The sequence below is a fragment of the Molothrus ater genome, chromosome 19 (assembly GCF_012460135.2).
Source record: "Molothrus ater isolate BHLD 08-10-18 breed brown headed cowbird chromosome 19, BPBGC_Mater_1.1, whole genome shotgun sequence".
NCBI classification, from domain to species: domain Eukaryota; kingdom Metazoa; phylum Chordata; class Aves; order Passeriformes; family Icteridae; genus Molothrus; species Molothrus ater.
Genome location: NC_050496.2, coordinates 188,969 through 208,114, shown reverse-complemented (window position 1 = coordinate 208,114; position 19,146 = coordinate 188,969). Strand labels below are relative to the sequence as shown.

Sequence of the window (19,146 nt, the reverse complement as noted above, 5' to 3'; positions counted from 1 at the left end):
CTGAGATTTTTATTTTATTTTAATATGTAAGATAAAGCAAAAATGTCAGCTGGCATTGAAGAAGGTAGAAAATGGTTCTTTCTCTCTGTAAATATATTTTCATCTAGTGAAATACTGAAGTTTTATAAATTGCACTTTTCCTAAAACAAACAGGACACTAAATTTCACAGTCGTTCAGCAACTGCTTGGATGTTTTACAGTTCAATAAATTTGGGTGAGATTTCAAAATAATTGTGAGATGAGACTTCCAAAAGGAAATAGTGACTTTAGGTTTGCAAACTGCAGCAGCTGACAGTCTAATTTTCAGAATTACAAGAGCAAGAAGCACACCCTTCTAAAGTTCTGCTCTTCAAGGTGTTAAGAAGGCCATGTGGCTCTTCATAAATCATGATTCAAACTTCATGGTTTGTTCCTTCTAGAGCAATTTATGATGATCCCATTTGCTGGATGGTCCAAATCTCAGATGAGAGAGAGCAATGTCAGTGCAGGAGCCAGACTAAGTCCTTGGGCAAGAAGAGCCCCTAAGAGGAGGAGGCTGGAAAATGGTTTTTTGGGTGTAAGTCCTTGCAGGCTATGGGCTCTGACCACTGGTTAACATCTGGAGAGGAGAGCAGAGCATTGAGGCATCAACAGCTCCTTGTCCTGCCCACCCTGAGCTCACACCAACATCAGTGACACAGTGATTAAAAGCTCCAGATCAAATGCCAGTTGCCCAAACTTCTCATGTCCCATAAAGGATAGTGGTCAAGTTCATACAACATTTACTCAAGAAAGAATAAGTACATACAGCTGCTGAGTTACTAGTGCCAACATAACTCTGAGCAAACTGAGCAACCTGAGGACTGCAAACCTACCTTCTTAACCACTAAAGGGCAGAAATAATGTTTGAATTCTGCCTGTCTCGTGTTGAGGACGGCACTCTTAAGTAACAATTTGAAATATGCCTCTTTCATGCTGGCAATACCTTTCATCATCAAAGAGCTTTGTACCTGTCCAGTTGGCACATGGAGCCACAGTGATGGTTTCACCCAGAGATGGATTATTTCAGCTTAAATGAGGCACAACACTTTGCAATGGTCCAGCTGAAACTCTCAAAAAATTTCTGAAGACGGGTTTTTCCAGCAAAGAAAAGTCCTTGAACTGCAGGGGGGCACAGGCTGGAGCACAGTGTGTGTTTGTGGAAGCTCCAGACTCAGCAGCAGGATCAGCTAGAGTCTGGCCAGCCTGGGAAAGCAGGCGAACATGGGCCTGTCCACACGAGTCAGGACAAACGTCCCAGATTATCTGCAGGGACTGCTGTATCAACACCATGTTCCTGAAAACACACTGCAGAGGAAGGAACAACATGTGCTCTCTTCTTGCCCTTCTCATTGTACTGTAAAGAACACACAGTGGTTTCCCACTGCACAGGGTTCTGCCAACATCTCAGATCATGTTCAGGCTGCAGACATTAAGTGCACAGGACAAACACCTATGCACTTAATCAATAAAACAAAAAAATAAGGAACGGGAGCTACCTGTAGCATCAGTTCAAGAACAGACTTGCTCCTTCTGTCTTTGCTCTGGTGCTGCATATGTATAACAGGAAAGTGGCCAACCAGGCATTAAAATAAACATGGAATAGTTAAATATCAGCTCCAAAACAGATGTTGAAATCTTAACTGCATTTCCCAAAGCTGGTGTTTACTGCCTTGGCAACCTAAGAATGCTGTTTTGCTTAAAGCACAATTTTAGTAATTCTTCTGCCTTGAATAATGTGAAGGAATTTTAAAATTATTTCCAGACATTGGTAGCTGTGACTTAAGAGAGGAAAGCACTGGCCTTTTGTCTCTAGGAAACGGGTATGGGTTTGGCTGCTGTAGGGAGGGGAAGGTTTGGCAGTGTAAGCTCAGCCTCTTAATGGATCATAGTCAGGAAACAACCACACACCGTTTTACTTGATAGCACACAACTGGCTCTCTTCCCTTAAAAGATGTTGAACAAATTACTCCTCTTTAACTCAGACAAGGTAGATTAGAGCTCAGAGGTTTGACTTGGTCCAGCTGTATCCACCTGCCTGTGAGCACCCCTGCTGTCTCAGGCGGCCTTCTCCACCTTTTCTACAAGAAATTTTAACATAACCAGTCCCAAACTCTTTACCACGGTCCTATGTAAGTTTCACAGGATGTTAAATTGACAAGAAATGTAGAGAGTACATGTCCAAACCCTTTATTTTCTGTCTTTTCTTCTGTGCTCATCCAGAAGTTTAACACAGTAGTCTTCCCTGGAGATTTGTAACTGTGAGCAATTCTGGGGGTAAAGAAAGATTTTAAAATCTTGTCAAAGCCTAGTTGCCCACTTCAGGTTCAACACAATTTTACAGGATTATTTGGGAGTATTGGTACAAAGATGCACAGTGGTTTGGAGAGTCATGGCCAGAACACACTGTGATGTCCTGATCCGGAAGGACTGGTTTGTCCAGCTCTTGGGTGCATTTTCTGTTTGTGAAGGAGAGCTGGAAGGTACAATCATTACTGCCTGTGCTTCAGCTCGTTTTGGTGATGGAAAATGATTGTTAATCAAGTGACCTCGAGTTACAAGTGTTCAAGATACTGTCCTGATATCATCCCTTCTGAAGAGAAATGTTACCAGCTACTTATTTCTTCCCACTGTCTTTAGAATTAGGAACAGGATTAGCTTGCCAAAATTTACATCCTAATTTGCAATTATGCAGCCATCTCAAACATAAAGACATTTGGGAATTACCTAGACACTAACCCTAACCAAACTGATGCAATTTCCCTCTGCTCTACCCACATTAGCACCACAGCAGGACAACAATCAGCACTTTTGCTTCCACTGGAAAACAAAAGTAGATGCTACTGCTTGTGCTGGATGGCACGAGAGTGGCGAAGCAGCCTTGAGAGGAGAAAGAGAAAGTGTCACTTCTAAAGCTGCACACAAGGTCCCTGGGCTGGGACAATGGCCCTGGCTGTCACTGTGGGATGCACGGCCCAGCCTGCATTGTGCCCCTCCAAGGTTACACCATCGTGGAAACCAAGGGCGACAAGGAAAACACTGGAGAACTCAAAAGCTTCATGGTCAGGGGTTTCAATAGCTGTTTCTTTTGAAGGATGGCACAAAAGGCCTGTGGAGCAGGAGCATCGAGGGGCTGCAATAGACTCCTCTGCAGCAGCACTGAAAGGCAAAGGGGTGCTGGCCATGTGTTTGACTTGTCTGCAAAACAAAAGGATCCTCAGCATCCACCAGGAATAGGAAATGAAGTTGGCTGTGGGATTTTTCACCTTGAGAGAGTGTTCCCAGCTTCTGCCTTTAACAGAAGGAAGCCAGATGTCCTGAGGTATGCTTGCCACATAGAAAAAAGCTGTGTGTGTATGGATACACACAGGCATGTGCACTTCTTGTGTGACACACAACAGGTTATTGCAGCCAAAAGCCTCACAGGGAAACACCTTTCATTACACAGGCAAGGCTGAGAAAACAATTCCATATATAACTCGCCTTAGCTAACCCCAGCAATAGATGCCATAAAAGAAGAGCCTGTTGGGTAAGATGAAAATATAGTCTTTTGCAAATATGTTTAGGAAGCATTTACCAAAGGACCAGACTCAGCAGAGGATTGCAAATGTGCAGAGCCAGGCAGGGGCTCCTCATCAGCCACCTCTTTCCCCCAAGTCCCTCCTGCCGATCCCCCCATCCTGATTTCTCTGTGGGTGCTGTGTTTCACACCCAGGGGCTCAGGGCTACCCCATCAGCCACACACAGGGTAGAGAACCAGGCAAAGGGCATACTGCCTGTGAACTTGTGGGGTCGGTCCCCAGGTGCCCCAGCAGTGGAGCTGCCATTTCTTTTGTCTCTTATGAAGATGGAAAGGAAGAAAAAAATAGCCCACTGGCTTTTGTCCTAAATTCAGACCAGCTGCTCACTAGTATTGTCCCTCTGCCTCATTTTTACAGTTTTTACCCCCACAAAGCATACTCCTGGGCCCCCAGCTCCAAGTTTCATATGTCAGTGACATGAATATCTCTGTTTCCTCTGGAACAGACCACAAATTCTGCTCTTTCATCTGGGGAAGTGAAACCCTGAAAAGCTGAGTTTACCAGTGGGAGTTTATAGCCGGAGCCTCCTCTCCTCCGGCAGTGGGATGCTGGAGCTGCCCTGCTCTGGCGGCTGGCTCCCAGACCTGCTCCCACATCAAGGGGCTTTGAAAGCTCCAAGTGCTTAACTGGAAGGGACACAAAGATCTTCAAGCTAATTTTGCATGCAATTAAGCTGTTGTTTTGCTCTCCTTCCTCCTGGCAGACAAGTGCTATACCAGGGAAAGTATGAGAGACTCCAGCCTTTGGCAGGTTGGGCACAGGCCCCCCTCTTTCCTATTCTCCTTTTTTTGTTACTGAAACCATCCATCTGCCAAATGTCACTAGCTGATAAGAACTGCCCATTTTTAAATCCCCTTTTGTAAATAGATGCTGGCTGACATAATTAATGTCTACCATACAACACAATTTGAATTACAAAGTAAAGGCAATTTAAAAATCAGCCTCCACATGATTACAATTGATACTGAGTCTATAAATTCCATACCCCGAGGAATTATTTAAATTTCTGAAAATGAATGAAAATCAGTACAAGATGTCTTTCAGGGGAACGAGACCAGGAGTGGAGCATCTGATAAACTAAACAGTCTCTTTAGATAAATATTCTTTGGTGCAGTAATACCTATGGCTCCTGGGCCACTGTGGATCTGCAATGTCTTCTGCACTGTCAGGGCCCTTATCTGTTCTGCCACCACCTACTCAGAATAAATCTCTTTAGCTGATAAGCACATTAGGTAGAGGAGCCCTGCTTGTCACTTCCATCTCACTGGGTGGTTTGTATGAACTCCATGGCACCAAACTGCTCCGCTCCACAACACTGATCCTGCTTGCTGGCGGGATCCAGCCCGAGCAGAGCACGGTCAGTGGAAGAACTACAAAAGTTCCTGGGCTCCCAGCATAACAAGGACATGGGACCATGTCCTTTGGAGCAAGACCCAAGGAGTCCACAAAGTTGATAAAGAGACTGAAGCATCTTCCCTATGGAGACAGGCTGAGAGAACTGGAGGTGTTCATCCTGGGGAAGAGAAGGTTGTGTGGAGACATCACAGCAGCTTCCAGGATCTGAAGGAGCTGCAAGGAAGCCTGAAAACAACTCTGCATCAGGAAATGCAGTGACAGGACAAGGGGGAACGGATTCAAACTGAGAGAGGGAAATTTAGATTTGATATTAGGAAGAAATTCCTGGCTGTGGCATTTGAATCTACTCCAGTTTCAGTGTTCTGTTAACTAAAAATAACAAGTTTAAATGGACATTAGTCAAGGGATAAAGAACAGCAGAGTGAGGACAATTTAAAGCATGTATGCACTCTTACACACCAGAATAAACAGCTCTGTTTCTTTCTTTCTGTGCACAAGCTCAGCAGCATTGCGGCACAGCCAGGAGCTCTTCTGCTTGTGGATCCCATGCAGGAGGGGGATCTGGCACAGAACAGGGGACACTGCCAAATTTGACTTACCTTCCTGTCTCTCTGCTATCACTTAAGCTTTTAAGTGAATGTCATTCTTTTCCTTATAGTCCTTCCCTTGCAAAATAATTTCAAGGTATCTTGATTTACTAGAAAAACAAATCTCTTCAGAAACAAATAGTACCAAGAAAGAGCAATGAAATCTGCTTTCAAGGAAGCAAACGTGTTACTGCAGATCACAGGCTGGCAGTTAAGTTCTGCATAAATACCCCAGATATGTGGCAGTGATATCCTTGTGATAAATTACATTTATCATGCACTTCTGACCGTCTCACCTGCACTCACTCCCCCAGCGAGGAAATGTTAACATTCCCTATCTTTCATCGGTTTCAAACAGCTGCCATTAAAAAAACACAACCCCCCCCCCAAACCCACAACAAAGAATTCCACATCTTCCCAGAGATAATCTTATCTTTTGCTTTTGAAATGGGAGGTTTTCCCTAAATTACTTTGGCACAAAATCCAGGGATGGGGGCGGGATGTTCAATCAGGCTTAGGAGCATAGAGTTGAAGTTACCTATTGGGGCAGAAATGGAACCAAACATTCCTGGGAAGTACCAGGAGATCTGCAAAAATACATAGTGTAAGAAATTGCTCAGAGAGCAGTGAGGCTCTGGCACAGGCTGCCCAGAGAAGCTGTGGCTACCCCATCACTGGAAGTGTCCAAGGCCAGGTTGGATGAGTTTTGGAGCATCCTGGCCTAGTGGAAGGTGCCCCTGCCCATGGCAGGGGGTTGGACAGTCCTTAAGGTTCCTTGCAAACCCATGTCATTCTATGATTCTATGAGTATTCTATAAACTACAGCAAGCATTTGCATCACTGGAAACATGAGGGTCCCAGATTTCTATCTGTAAATACACAGTATTTTTTTCTGGTGCAAGAAACTGCTAAGGTATTCATCTTTAAAAGTCATAAACAAAATGAGGACAAATTAAAACAAGGTTGCTCCACTCTGAGATACTTTGTTATTAGCTCTGGAATTGGAAACGAGGAACCAACTTCAACTCTCTAAAGCACCATCTCCAACTCTCCCAAAGGACAAAATATCTCACAGCATCCATGTCATGGAACTCCTGAAGGAAGCAGACATGGCTGTCCTAACTGTTACAAACAACAGTTTAACACTTAGCTGCCCAGAAATGGTAATGAAAGGGCTACACTTAAATATTGTTTTCCCTATAACCAGCAACATGTACAACAATGTGGCTGCTGTGAGAAGATTACAAGGAGAGAAAATCCACAGGAAAATGTAAACTCAAAAACCCACCACATTAGTGGTGAGAACTTTCCTTCTCATTAGTTTCCTGCCTCCCTTCTTTCACATTCCTCTTTGTTATCGAGTAGAATGATTTTTTTAAAATGAGGTGCAAAGGCATTTTCACACCTCTACCTAGAACTAGGTTAAGTCTCCACACTAATTACATATTATTAATGAGTTCAACAACTGAGACCAGGCTGGTTAGGGAAGGGACACGGGTCTGCGTATTGTGTATGGATGCACGCCTGTATTCCGCATGGATATGATGCTGCCAGGGGCTGAACTCTCCTATTGCAAAAGTAGAATGTTTAAAAATGAAAATCATAGTCTACAATGCCATCATTTTCTTCTAGTTATTTCTTTTCTCTGTAAAAGTGTTTGTAGGGTTTGTGTTGTGTTTTTTTTGTTTTCCATTTGATACTGAAATGCACTAAAATTTTACATTCCAGTCCCTGTTTTCAGGACTCTCCCCAGGTGTGCTTCATTACAAACACCAGTATCAGTTCGATAACCTTTCTTTCTCTATTAAATAAGCTGCCTGGCCTCCCTGACACAGACTGGGAGGTGATTTTAAAAGTTTTAGCTATACATAACACACTGTGCATCAGATTATTGTGTTCTGACAAATTCTGCTTGGGTGGTTTAAAGTTAGCATCTTTCACTGGTGGCATCATTGCCTTCACAGCAGAGCTGGCACAGGGACACGTAACCACATTTTAGCTGCAAGTTAGAGAGGAAGAGCTTACTTGGCCACCAGTGGGGTTCCCTGCTGCCCTCTCTGCTGCTGTACAGGGACAGCTTTGCTCTTTGTGAAATAGACCTCAAAGAGCAAGTTGACAAATTAAAGATAATGACAATCAGTGCCAGTTTAACCTGATGGGCTTTCACTGGCCTCTACAGCAAGGGCTTTTGGAGACATGCAGCTCTGCACTCCAGCTCCTCCAGGCCGAACTGTGCAGGTGAAGCACAGGCATATGAGAGTTATCTTTGGACACCAACTCTGCAATAAAGTGGTAAAACCATCACAGAAATCCCCAAACAATGTCAAGGTCTAAGTATCTGCAGCCAGAATGATATGAAATTATTTCCTCTCATCCTGTCCCTTGTTTCCTGGGGGCAGAGCCTGACCCCCACCTTGCTGCCCTCTCCTGTCAGGGAGTTGTGCAGAGCCAGAAGGTCCCTCCTGAGCTTCCTTTTCTCCAGGCTGAGCCCCCCCACCTAGCTCCCTCAGCTGCTCCAGCCCCTTCCCCAGGTCCGTTCCCTTCCCTGGACAAGCTCCAGCCCCTCAATGCCTTTTTTGTCATGTTCCCTCTTCTCTTCTAAAGTACAGAGCTGCTAACTATGTCTGTTATGCAGTCCTAACACAAGACACTATACATACTCTTAACATAAAATTTCTAGGTCTAAGTAACTTTCAGAGAAGAAAATATTTGTATAGAAGCAGCACACAATGAAAAAAAAACCCACAACACCTTCCATCCTTGCTCTGGTTTAGATCTGTGTGGGAACATGTGGACACAAAGCCAACTCAGACTGACTTTTATTAGGAAGTGCATAAAGAACAGATTTTGCAAAAATTCTGATAATTTCTGGTTAAAAGCCTTGTTGTTGAAAGTATTATTCAAGCCTTAAATATGCCCCCCTGTGGGATGAGTGTGCGCTAAACCAACTCTTAACAGACCTATTAATTGCACTTCATTAGTTGCTTCAGACTATAAGTTTGTGGAGCCACTTTGATTCTTAAGTTTCTAGCTGGCAGGAAAAACAAGGCCTGATTGTGTCAGAGTTGAGCTGCTGAAGAGATCAGTGTTTTACAAGGGATGTAAAAGTGGTTCACAGCTACTAAAATAGAAATGTTCGTTTGCTTTTCAAGGAGGAGGGAAGGAGCATTTGTAACTTAGAGTTTAGCAATGGGTAATTAAGAAATACACCAATAAATTAATTTTCCCAGGATATTTTCTGGCTTGTGGAAAGACTGTAAAACACATCGAGGAATTTTCCAACTGCAAGTCCCTTGCAAGTTGGATCTTACTGGATATGGTTTTAATCCTGAACACGATTCGAATCCTGAAATTATGTAACATTTTCTCCTATGTGAACATCAAATATGCTATTTTCCTTCTGGATTTTTTTAAGATGGTCAGAACACAAATAGGTCATGCTGCTTTATCAGCTCTGTTTTGCCCTGAAATACCAGGAGAGTGTAAGGAGAATGTTACCAAAATTAGCTGCTTTCAAAGCCTTACCACAGGATTACAGAATGGTTTAGGTTGGAAGGGACCTTAAAGATCACCTCTTTCCACCCTCTGCCATGGCCAGGGACAACTTCAACTAAACCAGGCCACTGTAAGCTGTGTCCAACCTGGCCTGGTCAGGTCAAGAACATAAAGAACAAAGTTTACTGCCTTTTGAGTAGGTTCGTTATCCTGACAACCACTCACCCAATGAAAGGGTTTTATACTCACCAGCATCCAGACTCCCAGTAGCTGCAGTCCAGCCCATGACGGGGGGAATGGCCCCAACAACAGCTCCCACCCACGTGTTGGCAATGCTCATTCTCTTCAGGGGGGTGTAACAGCACGTGTAGAGGAAGATGTTGAAGGCGCCCAGGGCCCCGGTGAGAGGGTTCACTCCCAGTGTGAGCAGGGCAATTCCTGGGATTCCACAGGACGCAGCAAAGCAGACAGCGAGCAGGGGGCTGTGGGGAGACATGTGGCACATGCTGAGCAGGAGATGGCCTCAGAGAATGGCTGCCATCCCTTCCCTTCAGTCTCCCCCCCAAAAGTAAGATTGACTCTTTGTTATTGTTTTACTCAGCCATCCTAAATTTTCCTGTTTGAGCCCCCATCCTAACAAAGGCCTTTCCAAAATGTGAAGACAACCTTGCTACAGCTCTGCAATGGAGGTGATTCTTAATCTTGTGATCACTGTGTTCACCAAATAAACTCAAGCTCTGCAAGTAATGGAGAACTGTTCTCCCTTATGGAGAACTGCTGCTTTCAGCACATCTTCCTCCTTCATTTTAATTTTAGTGAATTTAAACCACTGGAAAAAGCACTCAGAGTTTAGAGTAAATGAAAATGGTTGCAGTTTGTCAGATTTTTAATTGATTGCAGTTATGCAACAGATCCTTCAAAACGCAACAGGGTTAGACACAAAATTAATAAGCATTTATGAGAAAAGGAGTACATTCAATCATTTTGAAATTACATCAATAGGTATAAAGTATTCTTTGACTTTACTGAAAAAAGTCTGAACATTCTACACCCCCGATTATCTGATGCACTGTACTAAGCAGAGGAAGCACAACCAAACAAAGCTGGCAGCAGAATCAGAAGTGGCTATCTTGTAAGCATGACTGAAATTAACTGAAGATATTTTAGGTTTGGTCAAAAGCAGCAACCAACAGTGGAACAAATTAACTCTGTGCATTTCTACTGTGCATCAGCTGAGAGCTCAGAGAAGGTTGGAAACTCATATTAAAATCTGTCAGAAAGTGGCTAGAGCTATGTAAACTTTTGCTAAAAAATTCCACAATAAACATTCAAATAGGATGAACAAGGATCTTTTGTTTGGCTACCGGAGCCACACCTGACAGGCAGCATGATGCCACAACCCTAAGGAAGCTTTAGCTGTGGTTCCTTGCGCCAGATCAACATGTTTGCTGCCGGTGGGGATCTCCTCTTGTGCGCTTGTTTGAGGTGTTTGGTATAATAGGAAGAAAGAACTAAAAGCCCCTAAGAAATAATGTGGTGTGGGTAAGCTCTGGAAAGGAGGAAAATGCCATTACATTAGTTGTATTTAATAACCCATGTGGCTAAATACACACTTACAGTCATCCATGTAAAACCAGAAAATGTGTGTGCTTGCAACGAAGGTCTCTGCATGGAGTTTACCTTTACACCTTTTGTCTAATTGAAAACCATGAAGCCTTTGTGTTCTACAATCCACTCTGCCCTCTGGTCAAATCCTTAACCCTAAAATAGGTGTTGCAAGCACCGCTCCAAGAAAATAATTATTTCCTCATAAGAAAATAAGAAAAATTTGCTGGTGGGGATGAATTTTATGGGAGTTCTATCAGCAAAAATTCCTACCAGTCAAATTTTTATATTTAAGATATTTGTTAGACCAATACAGTACAGAGATCCTGAATACCTGGAAGAACTAAAATGAGCAAATCTTATGCTAAAGATCTGCCTTCAATTTAAATTGACTAAGTAATTTTATCCAGCTTTTCTAAACCATCAAGAGATTTTAGGCAATGCAGTGTGTAGAGAACACATTTCTACTCAGCATTACCACCCCTGGTGTTACCAATACAGCAGGAGTTGACGGAGGGTATGTCACTGCCTTTCACTAACAATAAGATGTATAAAATTTGAGGCTGTTTTCAGGAAAGGAGCCATATGGAGCTGTGCTCTCTGGTTCTGCAGCCTGTGGTGCTCCTGTGCAGGAGCTCCTTTGCAAAACACAATCTGTACTGCCAATGGTCCCAATACTGACCACAAACACCAGAGTACTTTGTAGATGTTGCCCCTCTGTAGTGAAAGTCTGACTGGGCCTGGTTAAACAAATCTATCTTGACTGATTCTTGAATAAAATACAGTCAGACAGTAAACACCAGATTCACACAATACTCACTCTCGAGGCAACAAAAGACCAGTGTGATTCTATGAGGCTGGGTTCCCCACATCTACCCTGCAGGGCTCACAGACATAGATGAGGGCACAGTTTGATCTAATGCAACGAGCACTTTTCTCACTAATAAGGAGTGAAGACTTATCTACATGTCCCCAGTTTAAACGAACACCACCCTCCATGAGCAGGCACCAGCCCTTCATGTCTCTTCTCAGACAGGAAGGCAAAGGGTGGGAGTGTAAAGCCCTCCTGCATGGATGAACCCTTTTTTGCCCTGCAGCACCAACGGCCCTCAGTGCCAGCCCTGATCCCAGGTGTCTGCTGCCTTCATTTCCAACCAACGGATCAGAAAAATATCTTTAAAAATACGGCTTTATCAAAAGGGAGAGGTGAAGTTAGGCGGCTGAGACCTTCAAAAGATTTGCTGTGATCCTGATAGATGAGAACACGTTTTTGTTTTTCAGTTTCTTCCTTTTTGCCTCTTTAAGGGGAGCTCCTGGAGGCACAGTATGTAACCACAGCATCACAGAAGTTTGTGTTGAGAGGGACGTTAAAGCCCACCTTGTTTCAATCCCTCTTTGAAAGGCAAGGACATCTTCCAGTAAACCAGGCTGCTCAAAGACCCATCCAGCCTGGCCTTGAACACTTCCAGGAGTGGGGCAGCCACAACTTTTCTGGGCAATTTAGGCAGTTTGATCAGTGTCTATAACAGTGTCTATAATTGTCCTGATGCTCTCGGGGGAGGGCATAAAGTCAATGGGGTGGTTCCTCTTAAGCAGCTGAACTGCTTTATTCTCAGACATCCTGGGAGTATCACATTTTCTATTTCTCTCTAGTGTTTCCTCAACAAAGAAGAGTAATTGTTTGACTTACAAAGGCCTGTTCCTAAAACTCCAACTGAGATTAGAAAGTCATACTGTGATCTGATGATTCAGCTTTGCTATTTCTGCCTCTTAAAATACTATTTGGCATCACATAGACACTGCAATGAGAAATCGGGACTTTTCTTTAATGGTGGAAAATGAGGTAGAAGAGAATTCAACTCACTCTCATGGAAACTTGTATAAGCAATTCCTCACTGCGAGAAAGAAAATATTTGAGGAAAATGTAGAGAGATTTCAGTCACTGGTGATGCTCTTTCTGCTTCAGTGACACTACAGATTTTAAGACAAGACTGAGCCTAGGTTTAAATCACAGCAGTTTAAAGGGTATTCTGATTTCAACTAGTTTATGTCTTCTAGGGACCAGTGTGCATGTCCATGCTCACGTTGTTTGTTAGTACTCACGTACGGGGGGTGCCCTCTCTATTGCCAGGCTGATTTGATACACCCTCCATTGCCAGGCTGCCCCACATCTCATCAAGGGACCATAGGAGATCAGCATCTCATCCTGGAGCAAGAGAAAGGCTGAGACACTGAGTTGTCACTGAATTTACCCCACCACCTGAGGTTCACACAGCTCCTCTCAGTACAGCCTCATGCCACTATGCTGCCCATGTCAGCCTTGGGCAACCCAATGCCACAGAATTCTTACACGGTGCTCAAAAGGGGCTGAGGGGTCTCTGATGGTTTTCTTCATCCTTAAACCATCCCATGCAGTAAGTGCAGGCTGGTGATAGACGCTCATTTCATTTGGGCGTTCATGTTTGCTGAGGGAATCACTCCCATGGGAAAAAAGGCAATCTTCCATTGGAAAACTGGCCAAGGACCTAGCTCAGAAAGCAAACATCTTGAGTAAGAAACTAGGTTTTATGATGGATTCTTGGGAGGAGTTGGTTTCAGTTATTTGGCTGATTAAAATCAGGCTTTGGAAAAATACTGCAAGTGCCAAATGAGTTCTCTTCAAATTTACTCTAAAATACCCAGTATGTCACCATACAGGGCACCTCCTAAAGGCAAACCAAAACATAGTAGCTGTACCTTGTCCCTCTTCTCTCTTCTACTGACAACAAATACACTAAAATCTACCTAATAAAAGTGCTAAAAGACATCTACCTTCAACTAAAAGCTTTTTAGAATTTCAGCTTGACTAGTGAATAATCAAACTTCTCCTGATGCAAAGGAAATGTTTTGTCATTTCTTTTCCCAGGGAGTTCACCCAAGATGGCCCCACCCCAGTCACACTCAACTGAGAGCATCCAAGAGGAGAATGAGAAGCAGGAGGAAGATGGGGCCCACATTCTCCTCATTCAGCTCTGGAGACATGCTGTTGGTTAGGCTGGGGAGGATTGCTCAAGGACAGCCCAGGGCTGCTGGGGGGAATGGGAACAGGCAGGAGGAATTCCACATGGGTGCTCTTCAGGTATCTCCTACACACATGACCATGAGACATCCACGTGAACCCTCATCCAGAGGACTGAGGAGGCTTTGGATGATGCAGCAGTGTATTTTAATTCATGTGCAATAATATAATCCTTAAACTAGTCGCCACTTACAGATATTCTGGTTATACTCAAATAATGAGCTTTCATACTTGTGCAGGAAATAAATTCATTTAACAGGATCCGGAACCATGGATAATAGTACTTACTGACTCACAGGCTTATTTGGAAAAATTAGGAGGTGAAAACAAATCAAAGCATTTGCCCGTCTATAAAATCAATGTAGTATTTTACCTATTTCACAGCAGCATCAGCAAGCTTCATGTCTATAATGATCAACAGTGGGACTACTTACACAGGCATTTCTGTGCTGTCTTTGCCAAACCATTTTGTAAAGGTGACTGTCAAAATACAGTTTGAACTACAATCTAAAAAACAGTGTTAAAAATGGGGCAAAAGTTTAATGAATTTTTTTAAAAAATCAAAAAAACCAACAAATAGCAAAACACAATTCTCTCTCAAAACCTATGAGTACTTGAAATTATGGAAAATTCCTGTATCAGCATCTAATGCTTTAACCTATTCCTGTGAATAGACTGACACTCCCATACAAGTGCAGACACAAAGGACATGAATCCTGAATAGGTGCACTCATTCAATCAGCAGTTCTATGGGATTCACATTCAGATGTTATGTAAATACATAAGAAAATCAATTTGTGACCATGTGTCAATGGGAAACTGGGCACAACAAACATACATAAAAAGCAGGTGAAGTATAAGTGCATATATTTTAAAATTAGATTCAAAGCCTAATACAAAAGGTAATAAATCCTGTCTTCTCCCTGTCTGTCAAAAATCCTTCATAGATGTGTCACCTACTTCTAAAAGGGTAAACTAAAAAAACCGCAAACAACAATGCTCTTTTACTTAGTTGCAGCATGACTGCAGTACCTTAATGGATTTGGAACATTTAAATTCCCAGTCGATTATTTTGAATTAGATCTCATTAGTGTTGACAACTGTCCCTCATGCCACAAGACAGTGGATCCGTTCTGCCAAATGCAGGGTGATGCTCTAAAATAATCAGAGCAGGGATGGTGAAGGAAGAATCCAGGCATGGGCTTGTGAAACAAGGAGGGTGGAAAGAGAAGAAACCTTATTTAGAGCAATTTCCATATGCCAATGAAGTCAAATACATACCCTTGTGTTCCTCTGTGTGGGTTTTTAGTAACAGCAAATACTCTGCACAGACTCTGCCCTTTAAATAAACAGCAATTTACCTACTTTTTGATGAGACAAAAACTGGGTTTGGGTTTTGGTGAGTTTTCTGTGTCATCCAAGACACAGGTTCAGTAAGATCACTGTGCTTCTTCCCCTTGCTCACCCACAGAAATGGTACTAAATTATCCCTGACTTCAGCATCTTCCATGGTGGTAGGCAAACAACACTGAGACAACAGAGGTGAGACCGATGGCTTAAATGAATTTCAATATTGCTACTCTGGGCCCAAATTCTATCTGCATATAGTGTCAAAACAATTTGTTAAAAGAAGAAGAGGGACAGCCTGAACCAGGTTCCTGCACAGATGGGCTGAAAAAAGCAGGAGCTCAAGAGAAGGTATTTTGGCAGACAAAGAACACAAGTGTGACCCTCATCTGCAACTACATTTCACCATCACAAGCTGAGATACGAGTCCAGTGCTGTTCCAAAACCATAATTAAAATCAGATTTCAGGAGGAAGCATCATAAGTTGCTTATTATTTCTGGAATCTCTACGTATTAAACATGTCCCCAGACTACTTGTCAGTACAAAGCTGCTGGAGAAAGCCCCCTCCTCTTTTCCCTAATTTTTTTAACCACCACAACAATTACGTCTGCAGAAAAAGAGTTTACAGACACAGTAAGTTTTTAAGGCTTCTGAAGCCACTTACAAATTCAGACAAAAGCGTCAGTCTGAAGATTTCACCCTTTTCCAATAGCAATGAGAGGTTGCACAAACAGAAGTTCAAGTGCCACCCCTTTGATGGTTTCTGTGGCTGCAGTAGCCCACGGTCATGAAGGGGAAAGGATGTCCATGGAGACACCTACCTACATCCGTGCAGAAAACCATACTCCCCCTCAGCTGCTGATTTAATTTTGCTCATCTCCTGGCATCTTCTCAATTCCTGCAGCCAGGCCAGACTAAGAGTTGCTGAAAACAAGTCCCAGGGCAGGAGCTGTGCCTGTAGTCATCATGACTGTCCTAGAGTACTGGGCTATGGCTTGGTCACTTCCCTCAGTGGGAGGAGCATCAGCCAAAAGTAATTTTTTTTAAACTTATATTTATTTTCTTTAAGATCAGCACCCAAGAACTGCTGGAACTTTGCTCAGCAGCTTTTAGGGATCCACCAGAAAAATTGGAAAAGTCCATCAACAACAGGAGTTAGAGCAGGCAACCCCATCCCACCTGGAGAAGACAGAAAAGAGCCGAGGTGTTATGAAGACTGTCAGAAGCCTTCATGCTCCCACAGCTGAGGTAACGGGGACGCAGGCCCACCTCCTTCAAGCACACATCTGGATTGCATTAGTGTCATTCCCAGCCCTGCCTCCCCTGATGGACAGATGCCTGGAACTGGCAATGGGGTCATCTGCTGGCGTGAGTGCCGACAACTCAGCTGACTGCAAGAAAGGAGCCAGAAGGCTGGAAAAGGGGTTGGAATTAGATGGTCTTTAAGGTCCCTCCCAACAGAAACTATTCTGGGATTCTGTAATACATCATGACCCCTAATTAGTATAGTTTTGAGGCTGAGGTTTTTAAGGACTCAAAGCAAAATATTTTTACTTTCAACTAGAACTTTCAATTATAGATTGGATTAGTCTCAAGGAATGATTTCTTTCCAATTAAAACAAAAAAAAAAAACATAGCTGTAATACTGGCAGAATGGACATACTGCCAGACCTTTATTTCTTTCATGTAGTTCCAATTCAGCACCAGTCACAAGCTTTACTTAACACAGGCAATTCATGCTCTCACTTTTGATATTCTCTTTTACAGGTATGTTGTGGCTGAATATTATGAAAAGCTCAAGAACCTGCTGATTTGAAGCTTAAACTAGCAAAGTACCAGAGTTATACTAAACAGAACAATCAGAGTTATATTAAACAGAGCAATATTTATCAATGAGCTAAAATGGTACTATTTTAAGGGATAAAATGTTGAGGAAGAGCTTAATAGATATTAACTTATTCTCTTTCAGTCATGCAAGAACGTTTATGAGTCATGACAAGGGATGAAGGATGATGCAGTTTAAAACTAAAGCGTGAGAGTAAACTGCACTTTTAATCGGGAATTCAATTCTTCTCCATCAACTGCAAATATCAGAATACAGCTTATCTATCATTTAACGGTGAAGAGAGACAAACAAATGGGGAGCCTTGTCAAGTTCTTTTTTTTCTTAGTTAATTATTTAATTTTGTCTTCATAGGTTAAGAAGTAGTATCTACATTCTGTCAGTGTCTGGTATTTCATCCTCAAAAACATGTTGCTGTGGTTTAAAGTACTATGAGTATTGAATTTTATATCAAATTTATATCAAATCCCCTTTAACTGGCTATACCACGATTTTCAAGACTGCCAGAAAACACTTGTTGCAATTCTGCCTACCTGTGTTTTTGTAAGTGTCTTTTTTGTAATCTGATTTCTGGTAATGACTATGATAAAGATGTTGCTAATCTCAGACTGGACAGTACTTTTCCTCAAATGGCAAAAAAAGTAAAAGCGAGGAAAATAATGAAAAAGTTCTAAACCTAACTTGTAACATAAAATCTGAGCTGAGGAAGAATTCAGTGTTAAGAGGAAGTATGAGAGTGGCAGATGCTCCCCAAAAATCTAAGGAGCTGGGTTAACCAGTAGCATTTCAGACACAATCCTCAAGTAAACCTCTTTACAATTCAAATCTCTCTGAAAGGAAGCACCCCTAATACCTTTCCTTTGTCCATAGGGCCCAGCCAGGCCCATCAGCACCAACCTGGACATGATTTTGAATGACAGCTGGACCATCCACAGGGAAAGAGGGAAGGAGTCAGTGAGTGATGTCTAAATCTCCCAAGGAATGTCGTACAGTGAGAACTTGGCATAAACAGAGTTCAGTGATGGATAAACATGTATTGCTGGCTAAGTCTCATCATGGAGTTGCCTTTTTGAGTTTTGCCTCTCAATTGCCACCAGCTCTGGCTTTGCCATCAAATATACTTACTCAGAAGTGCATTTAGTGTAAATAAACACAGACTAGGATAACATTCTGCCCGTCTATGTCAATTCATTTCTCTCCCAAAGAAGAAACAGACCAAGCACATAGCCCAGGCCACCCTGCCACAGGTGTGTATCATTGTACAAAAGCATGATCAACACTGTAATTTACACAAAGTGGGGGCAATGCTCCCCTCACTCCTCAAGAATCCAAGCTGCAGAATGTTCTGTCTCCCCTGCTAGATCAAGGTGCTTTAAAACTATCATAAACAAACATGGCTGATTTAAAATAATCATTTCATCCTGAAAGGGACACATCTCTCTTTTTTATGCTTGAGTAAATAAAAATTGGCATGATTGATTTTGCTGAAGGTTTTGCTAAAGTGATGCAAAAATTTTAACTCAGCCAAAGAAGGTGATCAAGAGTCTCACCCTCAGCATCGAGCTTTCTCCTATACATCTGCTCTCAGTTTAGCCAGTTTAACTCTCTGCAAATGATACAAGGATCTGTTTTTTCATGCTTTCATGAGCCTGCCCTGAGGTCTGAGCCCAGGTCTGGGATGAGATAGCTCAGTGCACCGTAGGGAGACTTGTAGTTCAGACAAAAGTAGAACTTTTATGCTTCCCTTTGTTATTAAGCAGACACTCCAATTGGGCCTCATCACTTCACTTGGAAATAAAGAATTACAAATGAAAAGGACCTATACTTACAAAATGTTTATGCTCTTATCTCACTTGATATCCACACCAGAATGTTAATCATAACAACCCTGAGCAACCCTGTGGAGCGTCAATAGGCTTTTGGTATATGGCTTTGTTAGGTAGGAGTGAAAGGGTGAATAATAATATTCACAGCTTCCCTGCAGTCATGAAAATGTAAATATTTTTTTAAGTGCTTACAAGACAAACCTACAGTAAATCTGAAAAATGTCCCCCATAATATTTAAACTAAATCTTCCTCTTTGATCTAACCTTAGAGTGTGGCAGTTAAGTGATCCATTTATTCTACTTCAAAATCTCAGTCCTCTCTTTTAGGGCCAGGACTAACTAACAGGATGGATAATTTGGTTTCTCCAGAAATATTTTTCTGATTTAGAATGATTAAATATAACATGTGCTTCTGCTGAGCCCTCAGCC

General features: G+C 42.5%; 1 protein-coding gene across 2 annotated transcripts in view; it reads right to left on the bottom strand.

The window, feature by feature from the left end:
• Nucleotides 1-19,146, bottom strand: part of LOC118693726 (protoheme IX farnesyltransferase, mitochondrial) — a 95,785-nt gene that overhangs the window by 6,232 nt on the left and 70,407 nt on the right. For both annotated transcript variants that reach the window (XM_036394530.2, XM_036394531.2), the window contains exon 6: nucleotides 9,287-9,519. In XM_036394530.2, coding sequence (XP_036250423.1) covers nucleotides 9,287-9,519 — 233 coding nt within the window. The remainder of the gene's footprint in view (nucleotides 1-9,286; nucleotides 9,520-19,146) is intronic.